The 16726-nt window shown below is 46.8% G+C and overlaps 1 gene segment (V, D, J or C); it reads left to right on the top strand.

Annotated features, from left to right (window-relative positions):
* Positions 1–8350: 8350 nt before the first annotated feature.
* LOC131197317 (T cell receptor alpha variable 26-2-like) overlaps positions 8351–16726 on the top strand; it is a 35417-nt gene continuing 27041 nt past the window's right edge. The window contains 1 exon segment of the V gene segment in view: positions 8351–8486. Coding sequence covers positions 8411–8486 — 76 coding nt within the window.

Genomic DNA, 16726 nt, shown 5'->3' with positions numbered 1-16726 from the left:
AGGGGCGTGCATAAGTGCACCCACGTGCCTACTGTCCTTGTCCTAATATTCCTTTTTTACTTACTCTTTTCATGTATCCAAATTATGTTTATACTTTTACCTGTTATCTTATATATGATTGACAAATATATGTATATATACATACATACATATACTGTATATATACATATACATATACATATACATACGTATGTACATACGTACGTACGTACGTACGTACGTACGTACATACATACATACATACATACATACATACATATATATATATATATTTCCTAGCATGAATTATTCCAGCTAGAAAACAATAGATTTCCTATTTTGGATTGTTTGCTGAAGAGCGTGAGGTTCTATGTTCTGGTTTCTGGTATGTCCTTTCTTTGATCTACGTATGTGAAAGCAAAAGGAAGATCTGAGCACGAAGCCACCCACAAGACTGTGTCTCGGTTCTCACTTTCCTGTATTTCTGGTGACAGAGTTGTCCTGCCTGTTGAAGGCAAAGGAAGAAGAATGGGAGATCTGGGCAGCAGGATTGTTGCCTTACTGTTGGCCATTTCTACAGGTACCTTTTTTCTCTTATTGCTTCATTTATGGATGGAGATCATGCTTAGCTTGTTTGTTTTGGAATAGAATAGAATTTTATAGAATTTTATTGGCCAAGTGTGATTGGACACACAAGGAATTTGTCTTGGTGCATATGCTCTCAGTGTACATAAAAGAAAAGATACATTCATCAAGGTACAACATTTACAACACAATTGATGATCAATATATCAATATAAATCATAAGGATTGCCAGCAATAAGTTATAGTCATACAGTCATAAGTGGAAAGAGATTGGTGATGGGAACTATGAAACGATTAATAGTAGTGCAGATTCAGTAAATAGTCTGACAATGTTGAGGGAATTATTTGTTTAGCAGAGTGATGGCCTTCGGGAAAAAACTGTTCTTGTGTCTAGTTGTTCTGTTGTGCAGTGCTCTATAGCGTCGTTTTGAGGGTAGGAGTTGAAACAGTTTATGTCCAGGATGCGAGGGATCTGCAAATATTTTCACGGCTCTCTTCTTGATTCGTGCAGTATACAGGTCCTCAATGGAAGGCAAGTTGGTAGCAATTATTTTTTCTGCAGTTCTAATTATCCTCTGAAGTCTGTGTTTTTCTTGTTGGGTTGCAGAACCGAACCAGACAGTTATAGAGGTGCAAATGACAGACTCAATAATTCCTCTGTAGAAGGGCTCTTCAAAGTAGTATTTGGAAATGAATATTTTCAAAGCCATAAAAAGGAAACCAGCAAAAGCATCCAGGAGAAAATTCATTCATTTAAACAGTTAAGAGTGTAAAGGTAGGATTACAACCTTTGAATAACAATGGCTCCTTTGGATATACTAAAGGTTTGGCTAATTAAATCTATTGGTGGAATTCCTTCCTTCCTTCCTTCCTTCCTTCTTTCCTTCCTTCCTTCCTTCCTTCTTTCCTTCCTTCCTTCCTTCCTCCCTTCCTCCCTCCCTCCCTCCCTCCCTCCCTCCCTCTCTCCCTCCTTCCCTCCCTCTCTCCCTCCCTCCCTCCCTCCTTCCTTCCTTCCTTCCTTCCCTCCTTCCTTCCTCCCTCCCTCCCTCCTTCCCTCCTTCCCTCCCTCCCTCTCATCCATCCATCCATCCATCGTTCCATCCATCTCCTTTCCTAACAGCCTTCTTCTATTACAGTTGTATCGGGTCAAGCTAGAGTCACCCAGGAGCCCCAATCGCTTTCAATTAAGGAAGGAGACCCCATCCGTTTGAAATGCTCCTATTCGGAAACAGCTTCTAATCTTCAGTGGTACAAGCAATATCCAGGAGGCCAGCCAGAGTTTATGATGATCTTGTATGGATCAAATACTGTAAGAAAGGATAATATTGAGATGACTCTGGACACAGATAACAAAACCACCTCTTTGCATCTGAGGAATACCCAACTTAAAGATTCAGCCATCTATTTTTGTTTATGGAGCACAGTGCTAGAAAGGGACCTGCTGGTTGTCACCAAAGGTGGAGGCCAAACAAGAGGAAAGTGAACTCCCTACTGGGTTCCCTTTGAAGAAAGAGCAGGAGAACATCTTGAGCTACAGCTTCATAACCAAAGATCTGCTTGTCCCAAGGGTCTTCTTCTAAAAAGGCACTTGGACTTTCTTCTTTTTTCCCTTGAAAATGCTTTGCTTCTCACCCAAAAAGCTTCTTCAGTTCTAACTGACTGATGAAAAGCAAAACCTTCTGGAAAAAGCACCTTTGGGACAACCATGACTTGGATGACTGAGAATCTCCGTAGAGAAAAGTCTGCTTATTTTTCAACTGAGCCTGTTCTTCCTTCTTGATTCCTTTGTAAGTCATCTGAAAATTGCAGCAGAATGCCCAAGACAGAGAAATGGTTCAAAGGTTTTTCAAAAATCAATTGAATGATCCCCATGTCTTTCTCTTCCAGGTGTCCGCTGCCAGGACCGAGTGGAGCAGAAGCCTGTGGAAGTCATCAAAGAAGGAGAGGATTCTACCATCGCCTGTCAGTTCAGCTCCAAAACTTTCTATAACATGCACTGGTACAGGCAATATCCAGGAGAAGGACCTGCGTTTCTCCTAACGGTTACATCGATGGGATTGGAGACACATGAACACTTCCATGCCTCTTTCGAGAAGCAGAAGGAGAGTCGGTTGAACATCACAAGAGTGCAGTTGAAAGATGCCGCTGTCTATTTCTGTGGGACCGGAGATCCACAGCAACACAGAGGCACCTGCTGTTTGTACAAAAACCTTCTAAGGCTGAGCCGTTCTGTGAAGGGGAAATGAATCTCAGCTGGGGAACTGGAATGCAGAGATGCACCAGCTGACCCAAAACAAGCCGCAGGTGGGTACAATCTGCACTGACGTCAACCAGAAAGTGAAAAAAAAGAAGCATTCCTGTGGTGTTGCAAGATGGAAAAACAGTGATAGACAAGCATCAAGGAAATCAGACGTACCAGGCAGTTCAAATGGCTATAAAGATGCATTGCAATTTAAGCTCTCTACAAGAATCTGAGCTACTAACGTTTCAAGCAAATTGGAGGTAGATAAGAGTCAGTGGAATTCAAAGTTGGATGGACTTAGATCTCTTGTGGGCACAAAGGGACCCGTCACTGATGGCGCATTTGACCTCTCCCTTGGGCTCAACCTGGTCACCTCCTACTTCGATCTATCCAAGAAGGACATTACCACCACTTGCATGGCTCAAGTACATTGGAATTCCTTGCACATGACAGCTACATCCTGATTTGCCAATCCGAAGCATTGGCTATGGAGTTAGTCTACAAGTAGTGGGAAGTCATGACATTTATTGGTGGGACTGGTATTTTTTCTTTATTTTTTATTTTTTATTTTTATTTTATTTTTAATTTTTATTTGAACTCATTAAAACATAAGATAAACATACAACATATACATATATATATTCAATACCGGGGAAGATTCTGGAAAAGATAATCAAGCAACGAATCACCGAACACCTAGAAGCAAACAAAGTAATAACCAAAAGCCAACATGGGTTTGTCAAAAACAGATCATGCCAGACTAATCTTATCGCATTCTTTGACAAAATGACAAAATTAGTAGACCAGAGGAATGCTGTCAATATAATTTACTTGGACTTCAGTAAAGCATCTGATAAAGTAGACCATAACCTACTACTAGATAAAGTAGAAAAATGTGGGTTAGACAGCACCACCACCAGATGGATTCGTAACTGGCTGACCAACCGCACTCAACGTGTAGTCCTCAATGGAACTACATCCACATGGAGGGAAGTATGTAGTGGAGTACCCCAAGGCTCTGTTTTAGGCCCAGTACTCTTCAACATCTTCATCAATAACTTGGACGAGGGGATAGATGGGGAACTCATCAAATTTGCAGATGACACCAAGCTGGCAGGAATAGCCAACACTCCAGAAGATAGGCTCAAGTTACAGAAAGATCTTGACAGACTTGAACATTGGGCGCTATCTAACAAAATGAAATTCAACAGTGAAAAAAGTAAGGTTCTACATTTAGGCCAAAAAAACAAAATGCACCAGTACCGTATATGTGGTACCTTGCTCAATAGTAGTACCTGTGAGAGGGATCTTGGAGCCCTAGTGGATAACCATTTAGATATGAGCCAGCAGTGTGCAGCAGCTGTTAAAAAAGCCAACACAGTTCTGGGCTGCATAAACAGAGGGATAGAATCAAGATCACGTGAAGTGTTAGTGCCACCTTATAATGCCTTGGTAAGGCCACACTTGGAATACTGCATTCAGTTTTGGTCGCCACGATGTAAAAAAGATGCTGAGACTCTAGAAAGAGTACAGAGAAGAGCAACAAAGATGATTAGGGGACTGGAGGCTAAAACATATGAAGAACGATTGCAGGAACTGGGTATGTCTAGTTTAATGAAAAGAAGGACTAGGGGAGACATGATAGCTGTGTTCCAATATCTCAGGGGCTGCCACAAAGAAGAGGGAGTCGGGCTCCAAAGCACCTGAGGGTAGAACAAGAAGCAATGGGTGGAAACTGATCAAAGAAAGAAGCAACTTAGAACTAAGGAGAAATTTCCTGACAGTTAGAACAATTAATAAGTGGAATGACTTGCCTTCAGAAGTTGTAAATGCTCCAACACTGGAAATTTTTAAGAAAATGTTGGATAACCATCTGACTGAGATGGTGTAGGGTTTCCTGCCTGGGCAGGGGGTTGGACTAGAAGGCCTCCAAGGTCCCTTCCAACTCTGATGTTATGTTATGTTATGTTATGTTATGTTATGTTATGTTATGTTATGTTATAACATAACATAACATAACATAACATAACATAACATAACATAACATAACATAACATAACATCAGAGTTGGAAGGGACCTTGGAGGCCTTCTAGTCCAACCCCCTGCCCAGGCAGGAAACCCTACACCATCTCAGTCAGATGGTTATCCAACATGTTTTCTACAAGTAAGAGTAGAGATTCTAAGGCACTTACCTGATTACTGATGAACGCATGGCCACAGCCCGAAAGCTGTTTCCGTTTCAGCCCAGACAGAATCAATCGCTCAGCTAATCTATTTCCTCGGTGATCAACTGGCTGGATTTGCTGGCTGAGGAACTCTGGGATTTGAAGTCCACAATAAAATAAAATAAAATAAAATATTTGTGCAGCTTTCTGAGATTTGGTGTGTTGCTGTAGTATTTCACTCTAACTACAAAAACACACAAAATCTCAGAAAGCTGTATGTGGCATATTGTGTGTGTGTGTGTGTGTGTGTGTGTGTGTGTTAGTTGTGTATGTGTAAAGTGTGAAAGTTGGTTTTTGAGCTTTTTGTGGCTGTGTGAAGTGTGAAGTGCAGCTGCTTTTACATTGTGTGTGAGTCAGTTGTGTTGTGTTGTGTGTGTGTAAAGTGTGAAAGTTGGTTTTTGGTACCTCTTATTGTTTTTTTATACTTTGTTTATTATTTATTGTTATTGGCCACGCCCACCAAGTCATCTGACCACCAAGCCACGCCCACCAATTAAGCCATGCCCACAGAACCGGTAGGGAAAATTTTTAGATTTCACCCCTGGCTGGAAGGGACCTTGGAGGTCTTCTAATCCAACCCTCTGCACAAGCAGAGGACCTTATACCATGTCCAGTCTTTTCTTTAAAACCTCCAGTGATGAAGCACCCACAACCTCTGAAGGCAAGCTGTTCCACTGCTTCATTGTCCTCCCTGTTAGGAAGTTTCTCCTTAATTCCAGGTTGCTTCTCTTCTTGATTAGTTTCCGTCGATTGTTTCTTGTCTTCCCTTCTGGTGCTTCGGAAAATAAGTTGATCTCCCCCCTTCTTTGTGGCAGCCCTTCACACACTGGGATACTGCTATCATGTCCTCCCTAGTCCTTCTTTTCTCTAGACTAGCCATGCCCAATACCTGCAGCTGTTCTTCATATGCCTTAGTCTCCAGGCCTTTACTGCTTCATTGTCCTCCTGTTAGGAAGTTTCTCCTTAATTCCAGGTTGCTTCTCTAAGGTTTTAGGCTAATTATAATAAGTTTTTAATTTGTATTTTAAATTGTATATTGTGGTGTTTTGTATTTTATTGTTGCCTGTACACCGCCCTGAGTCCTTTGGGAGAAGGGCGGTATAAAAATCAAATAAATAAATAAATAAATAAATAAGAGGCAACCAGACTCTCTGGTTTTTCTTTGAAGACGTTTGGCTTCTCATCCAAGAAGCTTCTTCAGCTCTGACTGGATGGTGGGGAACGGAAGGATTTATACTCCTTGCAGACAGCTGGTCATTTGAAACCTTTTAGCAAGTCGCTAAGGCCACCTGGAGGTTTATCTGTGTCCTCAGGGTCACCTGAGTGGTGCAAATGGGTGTGGAGCCTTCTAGAATTGCTGAAAGGACTGTGTTGTAGACCGGAGATAGATGATGTCGTATCCCTCCCCCTCTGTTGAGAGAGGGCTGTTCAATTTTGACGTAGATGGCCTCCTTGACCCCTCTTTCAAACCAGTGGTCCTCTCTGGTTAAAATATGGACTTTAAAAGAGTGGCCTTTGTATTTCAAATGCAGATGGGCTGCTGAATCTAGTCCTGATGGGTTTGTTCTCCTATGTCAGCGAACACTAACCTTTTTGCCGTCGCATGCCAAAAGCGGGGGGAGCGCAGGGGGGCCGTGCGCATGCATACCCATACCTATAATTCAAAGCCCCCCTGCACCCTGCGCATGCATGCGCGACCTCTACACACACTCCCCATGTTCCACAGGCTTTCTTGGAGCCTGTGGAGAGTGAAAATGGCCTTCCCCACCCCCGCCCCCGGAGGCCCTCCAGAGGCCGGAAACGGCAGGTTTCCTGACGCCCAGAAGGCCCATTTTTCACTCTCTCCAGCCTCCAGAGGCTTTCTAGGAGCCTGGGGAGGGCAAAAACGGTCTTCCCCACACCCTGGAGGCTTTCTGGAGATCGGAAACAGCCTGTTTCCTGAATTCTGGTGGGCCCAGAAGGCCCGAAAATCAGCCGGCCAGCTGCATACACATGCACGTTGGAGCTGAGCTAGGGTAATGCTCGCATGCCCACAGATATGGCTCCATGTGCCACCTATGGCACGCATGCCATAGGTTCGCCATCACAGTCCTATGTTGTGCCATGTGTTTATGAAGTAACCCTGAGGACACAGATAAATCTCCAGGTGACCTTAATGACTCACTAAAAAAAATGCAAATGACCAGCTGTCTGTAAGGAGTATAAATCCCTCCATTTCCCACCAGCGAGTCAGAGCTGAAGAAGCTCCTTGGATGAGAAGCGAAATGTCTTCAAAGAAAAAATCCAGAAAATCCAGTTACCACTTGAAAAGTCCAGTTGCCTCACGGGACAACCATGATCTGGATCAGTGGTGAAATTCACATTTTTTTTACTACCGGTTCTGTGGGCGTGGCTTGGTGGGCATGGCTTGGTGTGCTGGCAGGGGAAGGATACTGCAAAATCTCCATTCCCATCCTACTCTGGGGCCAGCTAGAGGTTGGTATTTGCCGGTTCTCTGAACTGCTCAAAATTTCCGCTACCGGTTCTCCAGAACCTGTCAGAACCTGCTGGATTTCACCCCTGATCTGGATGAATGAGAATCTCCATAGACATTAAATCATCTTAGTTGTTCTTTTCTGTACTTTTTCCAAAGCCTTGAGATCTTTTTTGTAATATGGTGACCAAAACTGGGTGCAGATGTAAAGATTCCCCTTGCACATATGTGCTTGTTGTTCCTGATTCTAGGGGCCGGTGCTCATCTCTATTTCAAAGCCGAAGAGCCAGCGCTGTCCCAAGACATCTCCGTGGTCATGTGACCGGCATGCCTAAATGTCAAAGGTGCAGGGAGTACTGTTACCTTCCCACCAAAGATGGTCCCTATTTTTCTACTTGCATTTTTTACATGCTTTCGAGCTGCTAGGTTGGCAGAAGCTGGGACAAGTCACGGGAGCTCACCCCGTTACGCGACACTAGGGATTCGAACCGCTGAACTGCCGACCTTTCGATTGACAAGTTTAGCGTCTTAACTGCTGAGCCACCACATCTCTTAATCTACCTTAGGTGATTCCAAAACAGATCAGCCAAAATTATGCGGAGCTGCCATTTTCTGAGAAAAGTTCTGTTCTCCGTCGCTCTTTCAATGTTAAATTATGACTATTTGCACTTTTCTCACTAGATGGCACTCATTTTGTTTTCATTCCTAACAGGGGGGAGATGTCAGTTACAGCTGAACATGTTTTTTTCTTCTCTCTTTTAACCACAAGGCCCTTTTTAAAAATCACTAGATGGAGAAACCAAACAGCCGCCTTGAAAACAGAGTAAGTGACTCAGTTTGAGAAAGGAGAAGCTGCATTGTTGCTTTCCTTGTTTTTCCAGGAAGTGCGAGACACCCGCCGAAGCATGGATACCTTTAGAATGTTCTCAAGAACTTGGAAAGCTCAGTGGAGGACGCTTCTCATTGGATTATTCGTTCTGTGTAAGTAAAAGTATTCCAAGAATTATAAGATTTATATTTCAGCTTTAATTTGTACAAGTCAGGGGAGGCATAGATAATAGTCTCCTTCCCATTTTCTTCCTAGCAATAATTCTGGGAGGTGTGGTCCAAAAATTGTCCCAGTTAGATTCCATGCTAAAGAAGGACTAGAAGTCACCATCTCCCAGTTTCTCATTCTGTTCCTTAATAACTAGATCAAGGGATCTAGTTCTAGTGGTTCAGTGGCTAAGTCGCTGAGCTTGTCGATCGAAAGGTCGGCAGTTCAGCGGTTTGAATCCCTAGTGCTGCATAATGAGGTGAGCTCCCGTGACTTGTCCCAGCTTCTGCCAACCTAGCAGTTCGAAAGCATGTAAAAAATGCAAGTAGAAAAATAAGGACCACCTTTGATGGGAAGGTAACAGCGTTCCGTGCGCCTTTGGCATTTAGTCATGCTAGCCACATGACCACGGAGACATCTTCGGACAGCGCTGACTCTTTGGGTTTAAAAGGGAGATGAGCATCGCCCCCTAGAGTTGGGAACAACTAGCGCATATGTGTTTTACCTTTTGAATAACTAGATCAAACTGGCTCTCTTGGAAAGATAATGAGAGCTGTTCCTAGCCCTAACCCGAACCATGGCAAGGCAAAAAATAAGGGAGACCTTGCAATTGTTTCTTAGTTTCCTCTTCCCTTTAATGGGAATGGAAGAATATGGAGAATGGAAGAGCATATGAGAATGGAACATCTACCTGTAAGGCCATCCTTTCTTTTCTTTCCTTCTTCAGTCTGCAGCTTGGATGCTCAAGTTATCCAAACTCCTGAAAATCTGGAAGTTCAAGAAGGACATTCTTTCATTCTGAAGTGCAACTATTCCAGCCAGTATCGTCCCTATTTTTGGTACCATCAGCTTCCTCAAGCGCCTCCATCGCTGATCCTATTTGTGAATTCCCTAGGAAGCACATCCAAGGAATGCTTTGTAGCAGAGTATTTGGAGAATGGGAAGGAAAGCCACCTGAGATGCTCTAGAGCTCAGCTTTTCAGCATTCAGGAAACTACTTTTGTGCTGTAGAAGACACAGTGGTGTAGGAAGGAGACACTTCCCAACTCAAACCTCAGTTCTTCTGAAGTTTCAGAGGTGTCTGCATTCTCTGTGCTACTCTGGTGCACATGTTCCTATGGTCTAGTTCAGGGGTAGTCAACCTTTTTATACCTACCACCCACATTTGTATCTCTGTTGGTAGTAAAATTTTCTAACCGCCCACCGGTTCCACACTAATGCGCCGTGTATCGTCGTCTGTGCATGCCTCTCGCGCATCGTGGATTGGGTTTGGTGGGGGGGCACCGGCTTCCAGCTCTGCTTGTCTGTTAAAGCCGGGTGGTGTGGAGGGAGATGCACAAGCTATTCTGGGACGAGGCTCTTTTGTTTGCGGTCGCACTATAGCGCCATTTAGTTTCACTTACGTAACGTGAACTAAACTTATGCGCGGGGGATACAAATAGTATATTTTCAGAAATTTAAATTGTCACGGGGAATTTTTTGAAAACCTAATGAAAATGTTTTAAAATAATGCTATGACATTTTGTTTTAAAAGTCAATTTAATTTAAAAAAAAAGTGCTTCAGTATCGGACAAAATCCCTACCGCCCACCGTGAAAGCTGGAACGCCCACTAGTGGCCGGTAGGGACCAGGTTGACTTCCACTGGTCTAGTTGGTGGAGATGAAAGCAGAATAACTGGGTTAGAAGAAGCATCAATTTTCAGCGCACAAAATTTGAGAGCCAATGGGGGAGATGATCAGCTAAGCCCAAGGAAGGGGTCAAGCATGTCATCAGTCTTCATGATCGCAAGAAATCTAAGTCCAACCCACCTTGAATTCCATTGTTCTTACCTATCCATGTTTTCCCCAAAAATAAGACCCGGTGTTGTGTCCTCCTCGCTTCCGTGCGAACGATGGCTTAATTAGCCGGCTCTTATCAGCTCTGGCAGCAAAAGAATTAGCGTCTGCCAAGAGACCTCGATAGCTGCCAAGACGTTGGTGAGTCACATCCTTCAGCTCTAGTCAATCCGTGGATTTGCCTGATACAAAGAGACACACCAGCTCTTGCTGCCTTTTATATCCTGTGGGGTGTGGCTCCATGACTCAGCACTTCCTAGGCCTGCCCCTCCCCTGTTTCTGTCGTTCCCTTCTCTCCTGCCTACGAAACCTGGGATTGAGCCAAGCCTGATTGCTGTCAGCTGGGTCTGCAGGCGTGGCCTGGGGGGGGGAAAGAGTCAGGAGAAGGAGGCCTCGTTATGTCCTCCACCTGGCCTGCTTCTGGCTCCTGGAGCTGATCCAGGGAAGCCGGTGCTTCCGAGGTAAGTCTTGATGGCCCTTCTCCCTCACTGTCCAAATCACTTTCTGGCAGCAGGCCCGGCTCTGAGTCACTTTCTGGCAGCAGGCCCGGCTCCAAGGCACTTTTGGGCATGGGGCCAGGTTCGGGAGTGGGAGCCACAACACTCGGTCTTATTTTCTTTTTGGCTCCAAAATAAGCACTAGGGCTTATTTTCAGGGGAAGTCATATTTTTTCCTCCCTATGTATGGGAGGACCACTTCTTCTGCTTGCTCACAGCAGGGCAGGAGGCCACGTGATGCGCAAATGCTGCCACCACGAGATGGGGAGCGGAGCTGCCCCAAACTCTCCACACTGGCTTACCTCAGAGCCCCCGCAGCCAAACCACCCGATGTCGTGTCCCACTGCCACTCCGACGAATGAGTCAAGGAAGTCCGTAACAAACTTGGCAACGAAGCCTCTGCAGCTTGCCAAGCTCCTTCAAGGTTTATCAGGGCAGGCAGGAGTCCAAGTTGTGACTTCAGCGATAGAGTCCGATATCAGCAAACTAGATAAGACTTTGCTTGACTCAAGGTTGGAATGCCAAAAGCAGGTCCTTTATATAGGCTGTGGGTGTGGCTCCATGACTCAGCATTTATCCAGGCCTGCCCCACCCTTCCTTCTGCTGGCGTCGCCTCTCAGATCTCCAGAAGCGAGGGTCCTCCCACTTTGAATTGTCTTCAGCTGGATCTGCTGTCAGCGTCTGGGAAAGGGAGGGGTCAGAAGGAGTAGGGCCGAGTAATTCCACCACCTGGCTGGCTTCCTGCTCTGAAGGCTGAGCCAAAGGAACACACGCTGTACGAGTGAGGTTTATCGGACTTCTCCTGTCACTCCTTGAATCCTCTCTGGGCATGGAGCCAGGGCCGGGGGCTGGAGGCATGACAGGCCGTACATCTTCATTATCAGACTCGGAGTCTGATAAAAGGCCCGGTTGGAGACGGGAAGGGCCCGGCTGAGGAGAGGAGGGAGGACGAGTCACAACACCCATACCCCAACACCTGCCTCACCTCAGGGCAGTGGCTCTGGCATCCCCATCCAGCAGGACCCCGCGTGGACCAATGATGGGTTTCAAATTTTTTTACCACTGGTTCTGTGGATGTGGATTGGTGGGCATGGCATGGCTTGGTGGGTGTGGCTTCATGGGCATGGCAGGGGAAAGATACTGTAAAATCTCCATTCCCTCCCCAATCCAGGGGAAGATTCCTGGAAAATCCCTATTTTCTCCCAATCAGGTGGGACTTGGGAGGCAGAGAATAGATGGGGGTGGGGCCAGTCAGAATTTTTACTACCGGTTCTCCGAACCACTCAAAATTTCTGCTATCAGTTCTCCAGAATTGGTCAGAACTTGCTGAAATCCACCTCTGGCGTGGACGTATGCCAACTTCTTCTGCTTGCTCATGGCCACAATGGAGCAGGAGGCCAAGCAACGCAGTGGTGCCATGGCCATGAGTCAAGGTGGGGGGATGGAGCTGGCCCACGCACCCCACACCAGCTTACCTTAGGGCCTCCGCAGACAGGCCACCCATGCCCCGACACCTACCTCGCCTTACAGTGGTGGCACTAGAACCACTTGGCCTCCTGCTTTGTTGCGACCACAGGCAAGGAGAAGAAGTGGGCCGGCAGCCACGGGGTCTACTGCGGCACATGGCTGCTCATGCTGCTGCCATGAAGCAGTTGTTAGGGCATGGATGGCCTGGCTGTGGTGGCTCTGAGGTAAGCTGGTAACCCCCCCCCCACACAGACACCCTTCACCTCACCTCACATAGTGTCAGCGACACTGCAAGCAGCCAGACGGAATGGCTGCGCAGGCTCTTAAGTAGGGCTTATTTTAGGGGGGTAGGGCTTATATTAGGCACACATGCCAATATGCTAGGGCTTATTTACCGGATCGGTCAGGGAAACACTGTACCGCAAATTTGCTTTGACCGTTAGTAGTTCAGATTCTTGTAGAGACCATTATTGGCATCCTTCAGTCTCAAAAGATGATGGTATCGTGCTCTGGAAAGAGCATCTAGTGTGGCTAAAAAGGCCAATTTGTGAGTGGCAATCCCTTCCACACTGAGGGCAGATACAGTCTGTTCCCTGCCCAGCCCCCAGATTTCGCTGGTTCCGGGACTACTTCTTTCCCTCAGCCTGCCGAACAAACGTCTCTTCGAATTGGAGAAGGCCATGCTGTGTCTTTAGCCTCCAAGCTGAACGATCGAGACCATTAGCATACAATAAACCCCTATTCATTTGAATCTCCTGGACTCCTGATTTCCTGTGTCTGACAATCAAGCTTTTGTGGATAGAAAAGCTGGTGACCCTCAGCTGTAGAGATGACTGACGATCTGTGTTGTTCTTAAAATGTGCAACCTGGTTCTACAAATAACTCAACCAAGCATGGGGGAAATGGGGAAGGATCGAGAACCCAAACAATCGGTAACAAGGAAGTTCATCCTTAATTGGGTCTGAGAGGGACTGAGAATGATAGAGTAATTGTTGTCTGCAGCACTTGGAGGCAGCTTAGTTTGGGAAACAAGTTGGGTGGGATCATTTCATCTGATGCCATATCATTTCTCTCATTTCTCTTAAACATCATTTATCTACAAGTAAGAGGAATGATGTGAGATGGACAAAATGATCCTACCCAACCTTGTCCCCAATCTAAAGGAATAACACTCCTGGCATCGAGTTTACTGCTGTCCTTGTGATTGGCAAAGTAGATTGGGAAATGATGGGATGGGATGGGACAGGATGGGACTGAGCGGAACGGAACGGAACAGACCAGACCAGACCAGACCAGAACAGGACAGGACAGAATAGAACAGTGATGACCTGTTTGCCATTGCATGCCAGGAGTGGGGTGACCATGGGGGGGGTTGTGCACAAGGGTGCTCACACCCATAATTCCATGCACCCGTGCATGCGTGTGTGACCCCCCCCACTCCCCTGCTCCTGGCATGCAATGGACCAGTGGGTCCATTTTTCTTTCTCCCCAGGCTCTAGAGCCTTTCTAGGAGTCTGGGGAGAGAGAAAAACGGGCCTTCCCCACCACCACCCCCGAGACTCTCCGGAGGCAGGAAACAGCCTATTTCTCTACTTCTGGTGAGCCCAGAAGGCCCGGATATTGGCTGAGCTCGCCTGTCCACCGATATGGCTATGTGTGCCACCAGCGGAATGCGGGCTATAGGTTCACCATCACAGGAATAGAATAAGGCAGGACCTGAAATTCCCGCTCAGAACCATTAGATTAAACATTGCAGAAACCCCTTCCCTGTGTCCCATCTGAGGTGAGCTGAGAAGGTGATAAGAAGTTATTCTCAAGTGCCACTTTCCCTGTTCCTTTGGTACTGAGACAAAATAGATGGCACGGGGCCTATCCCTCCCCCTTCCTTTCCCAAAAACGTACATCAAAGTGAAAGAAAGGCCAGAAATAAGAATTGATTATAAAGGAGCATCCTAGGCCCCTCCCTGCCAGAATGGCAGCATCCCAATAGGGATCTATGGGACACCCTGTCAGTATTGACCTCCAGACTGTGGGTAGAATTAGCTTGCAATACTGGGATCACTGTAGAAAATTAGCACTCGCCTCTCTCCTAGAAGAATGAAATATTTTGAGAAATATTAAAAAGGCAGAGTATTATATTTCCCTAAAGATGAAATATGCTCTTTGGAAAGCTGCCTCGGCCTTTGCTAATAGCCCCCAGCAGGACTGGGCCAACCTATCTACAAGACAAAAGATCTTCAGTTCCAGGATGATGGGATTATCCTTCAGGGCAAAGCCATTCAGCCACAATAGGAACTGCATTGCATCAGCCCAAGTTTCAACCAAGCTTGACTTAGACAGCCTACAAAGTTAGCAGTGACCCCTAAAACAACCAACAGGATACATTTCTTACACAGGAACAGGAAGCTCAAGGGCAAGGCCTAAGGGAGACTATAAATACCTCTCCCTCTCTCTCAACTCCATGTGATCAGCTACCAAGAATCACACGTGCTTGGTGGTTCTGCTTCATCATTAAACCATCTTTCCAATCCACGTTTTCAGTGTCTTTCTCCCCACTTAGAACTGAACCCAGATGGACATCTTTTTTCACCAAAGTAGATTCAGTGGAGCTAATATCCAAAGGTTTGCTTCTGAGCTCCACGTAGTCTTGCCAATCTGAACATCAAGAGGCTCATGCTTTTTCCAAAGGAAACTCGATCAGACATGACAGGCACTTTAGAAGTTATATAGGCAGATGACTTTGGGGTCTGCTCTCTCTTGCTGCTCCAACCAGAAAGGTGATATGAGTCTAATTGTTACTTAATAGATAGAAGGAGAATTTTTTTTTTGTTTACATTTATATCCCGCCCTTCTCCGAAGATTCAGGGCGGCTTACAGTGTGTAAAGCAATAGTCTCATTCTATTTGTATATTTACAAAGTCAACTTATTGCCCCCCCAACAATCTGGGTCCTCATTTTACCTACCTTATAAAGGATGGAAGGCTGAGTCAACCTTGGATCTGGTGGGGCTTGAACTTGCAGTAATTGCAGGCAGCTGGTTTTAATAACAGGCTTCTTATAGCCTTGAGCCACCATGCATACCACCATGCATACAAAAGCCTAACCTGGCTTCAGTTTTGATGGATGTAGGATTTCCTTTTTCACTTAAACCTTGGTTCCTTCTCCCCACAAGAGGGCAGTAGAACCACAACCAGATATTAGCAAAGCTCTCTTAAGGGGGATAGTGTAAGACTGGAATAGAGACGAATGGAATGGAATGGAATGGAATGGAATGGAACGGAACAGAACAGATCAGAACAGAACAGAACAGAACAGAACAGAACAGAACAGAGAGATGTCCAAGATGGCGCCACCCTGCTGATCGGGGGCGCGGCGACGAGCATTTCTGGGCTTTTTTTGGGTCTGGGGGGGCCTTAATACCATCATAGGCCCCCGCCCTGATGGAGGAAGATCCAGCCACCCGAAAACAGGGTGGCTGAGGCCAGCGACCGAGGGGCGTGGGGAGAAGCCCCGGAGCCACGGCGGAGTCACGGCGCCCCAGAGGTAATCCTGGCGGCCTGGCGGCCTGCCGAGCCGCCGCCAGCCTTTTTCGGCGGTCTGGCGGCGGCGCGGCGGCAGCGGCGGGGAGTGGGGGGGCGTTGGCAGTGCCCCCTGGACTCCTGCCTGGAAGACTTGGCCAGTTTCGAAGATGGGTTTGGAGTTTGGGCGTCTCCGGTGGTGATGGGAGGAGCCCCGGAGGGGCTGCGCCCCAATGAAGATCTGGAGGGCCGCCCGGGCTCCATCGGCCTCTTTGAACTTGCGGTGGCGAGGGCGGCGGCCTGGCCCTTCCCTCTCCGTCGGGCATTGGCGCCGGTGAGCCCTGGGTCTGCTGGCGGGTTTAGCGACTGGTGTCCCCTCTCAACTGGGGGAACTCCAGTGGCCTGCTCGCGGTGGCGATAGGGCGTTCCCGGTGGCGATGGCCTGGCGGAGGCGGTAGGCGGCAGCGGCCTGCCCCGGTGTTTTGAAGTGGCGGATGGCCCGATAGGCCCAGGGTGGCTGTGACCTTGCCCTAGTGGCGCGGATATTTGGCAGCGCCGGAGGAAGGCCCGCGGGCCCAGCGGACACCCCTCCACTATTTACCATCTTTATAACATCTCTACCATCGTTCCTCTCCCCTTCTTCCTTAGCCCACCCCAGGTCGTTTGTATGGGGTGGTGAACTGACTGAGTCAGCGGTTTGGTCATCTACCGCACATGGATTACCTCAAACTGTTTCCCATCAAGATAGACTGGTCATGGTCACTTTACCATCTGTTTTGACTTTTGCTGCCAACTTGACCAGCCCAGGATGGGCCTTGGCCGGACCGTCTCAGTGATGCAAACATTTATCGCGGCTGACCTACTTGC

Source organism: Ahaetulla prasina, chromosome 4 (genome assembly GCF_028640845.1).
Source record: "Ahaetulla prasina isolate Xishuangbanna chromosome 4, ASM2864084v1, whole genome shotgun sequence".
In the NCBI taxonomy this organism is placed as follows: Eukaryota; Metazoa; Chordata; class Lepidosauria; order Squamata; family Colubridae; genus Ahaetulla; species Ahaetulla prasina.
Note: the sequence above shows the minus strand (reverse complement) of the source record. Positions and strands in the feature narration are given on the sequence as shown.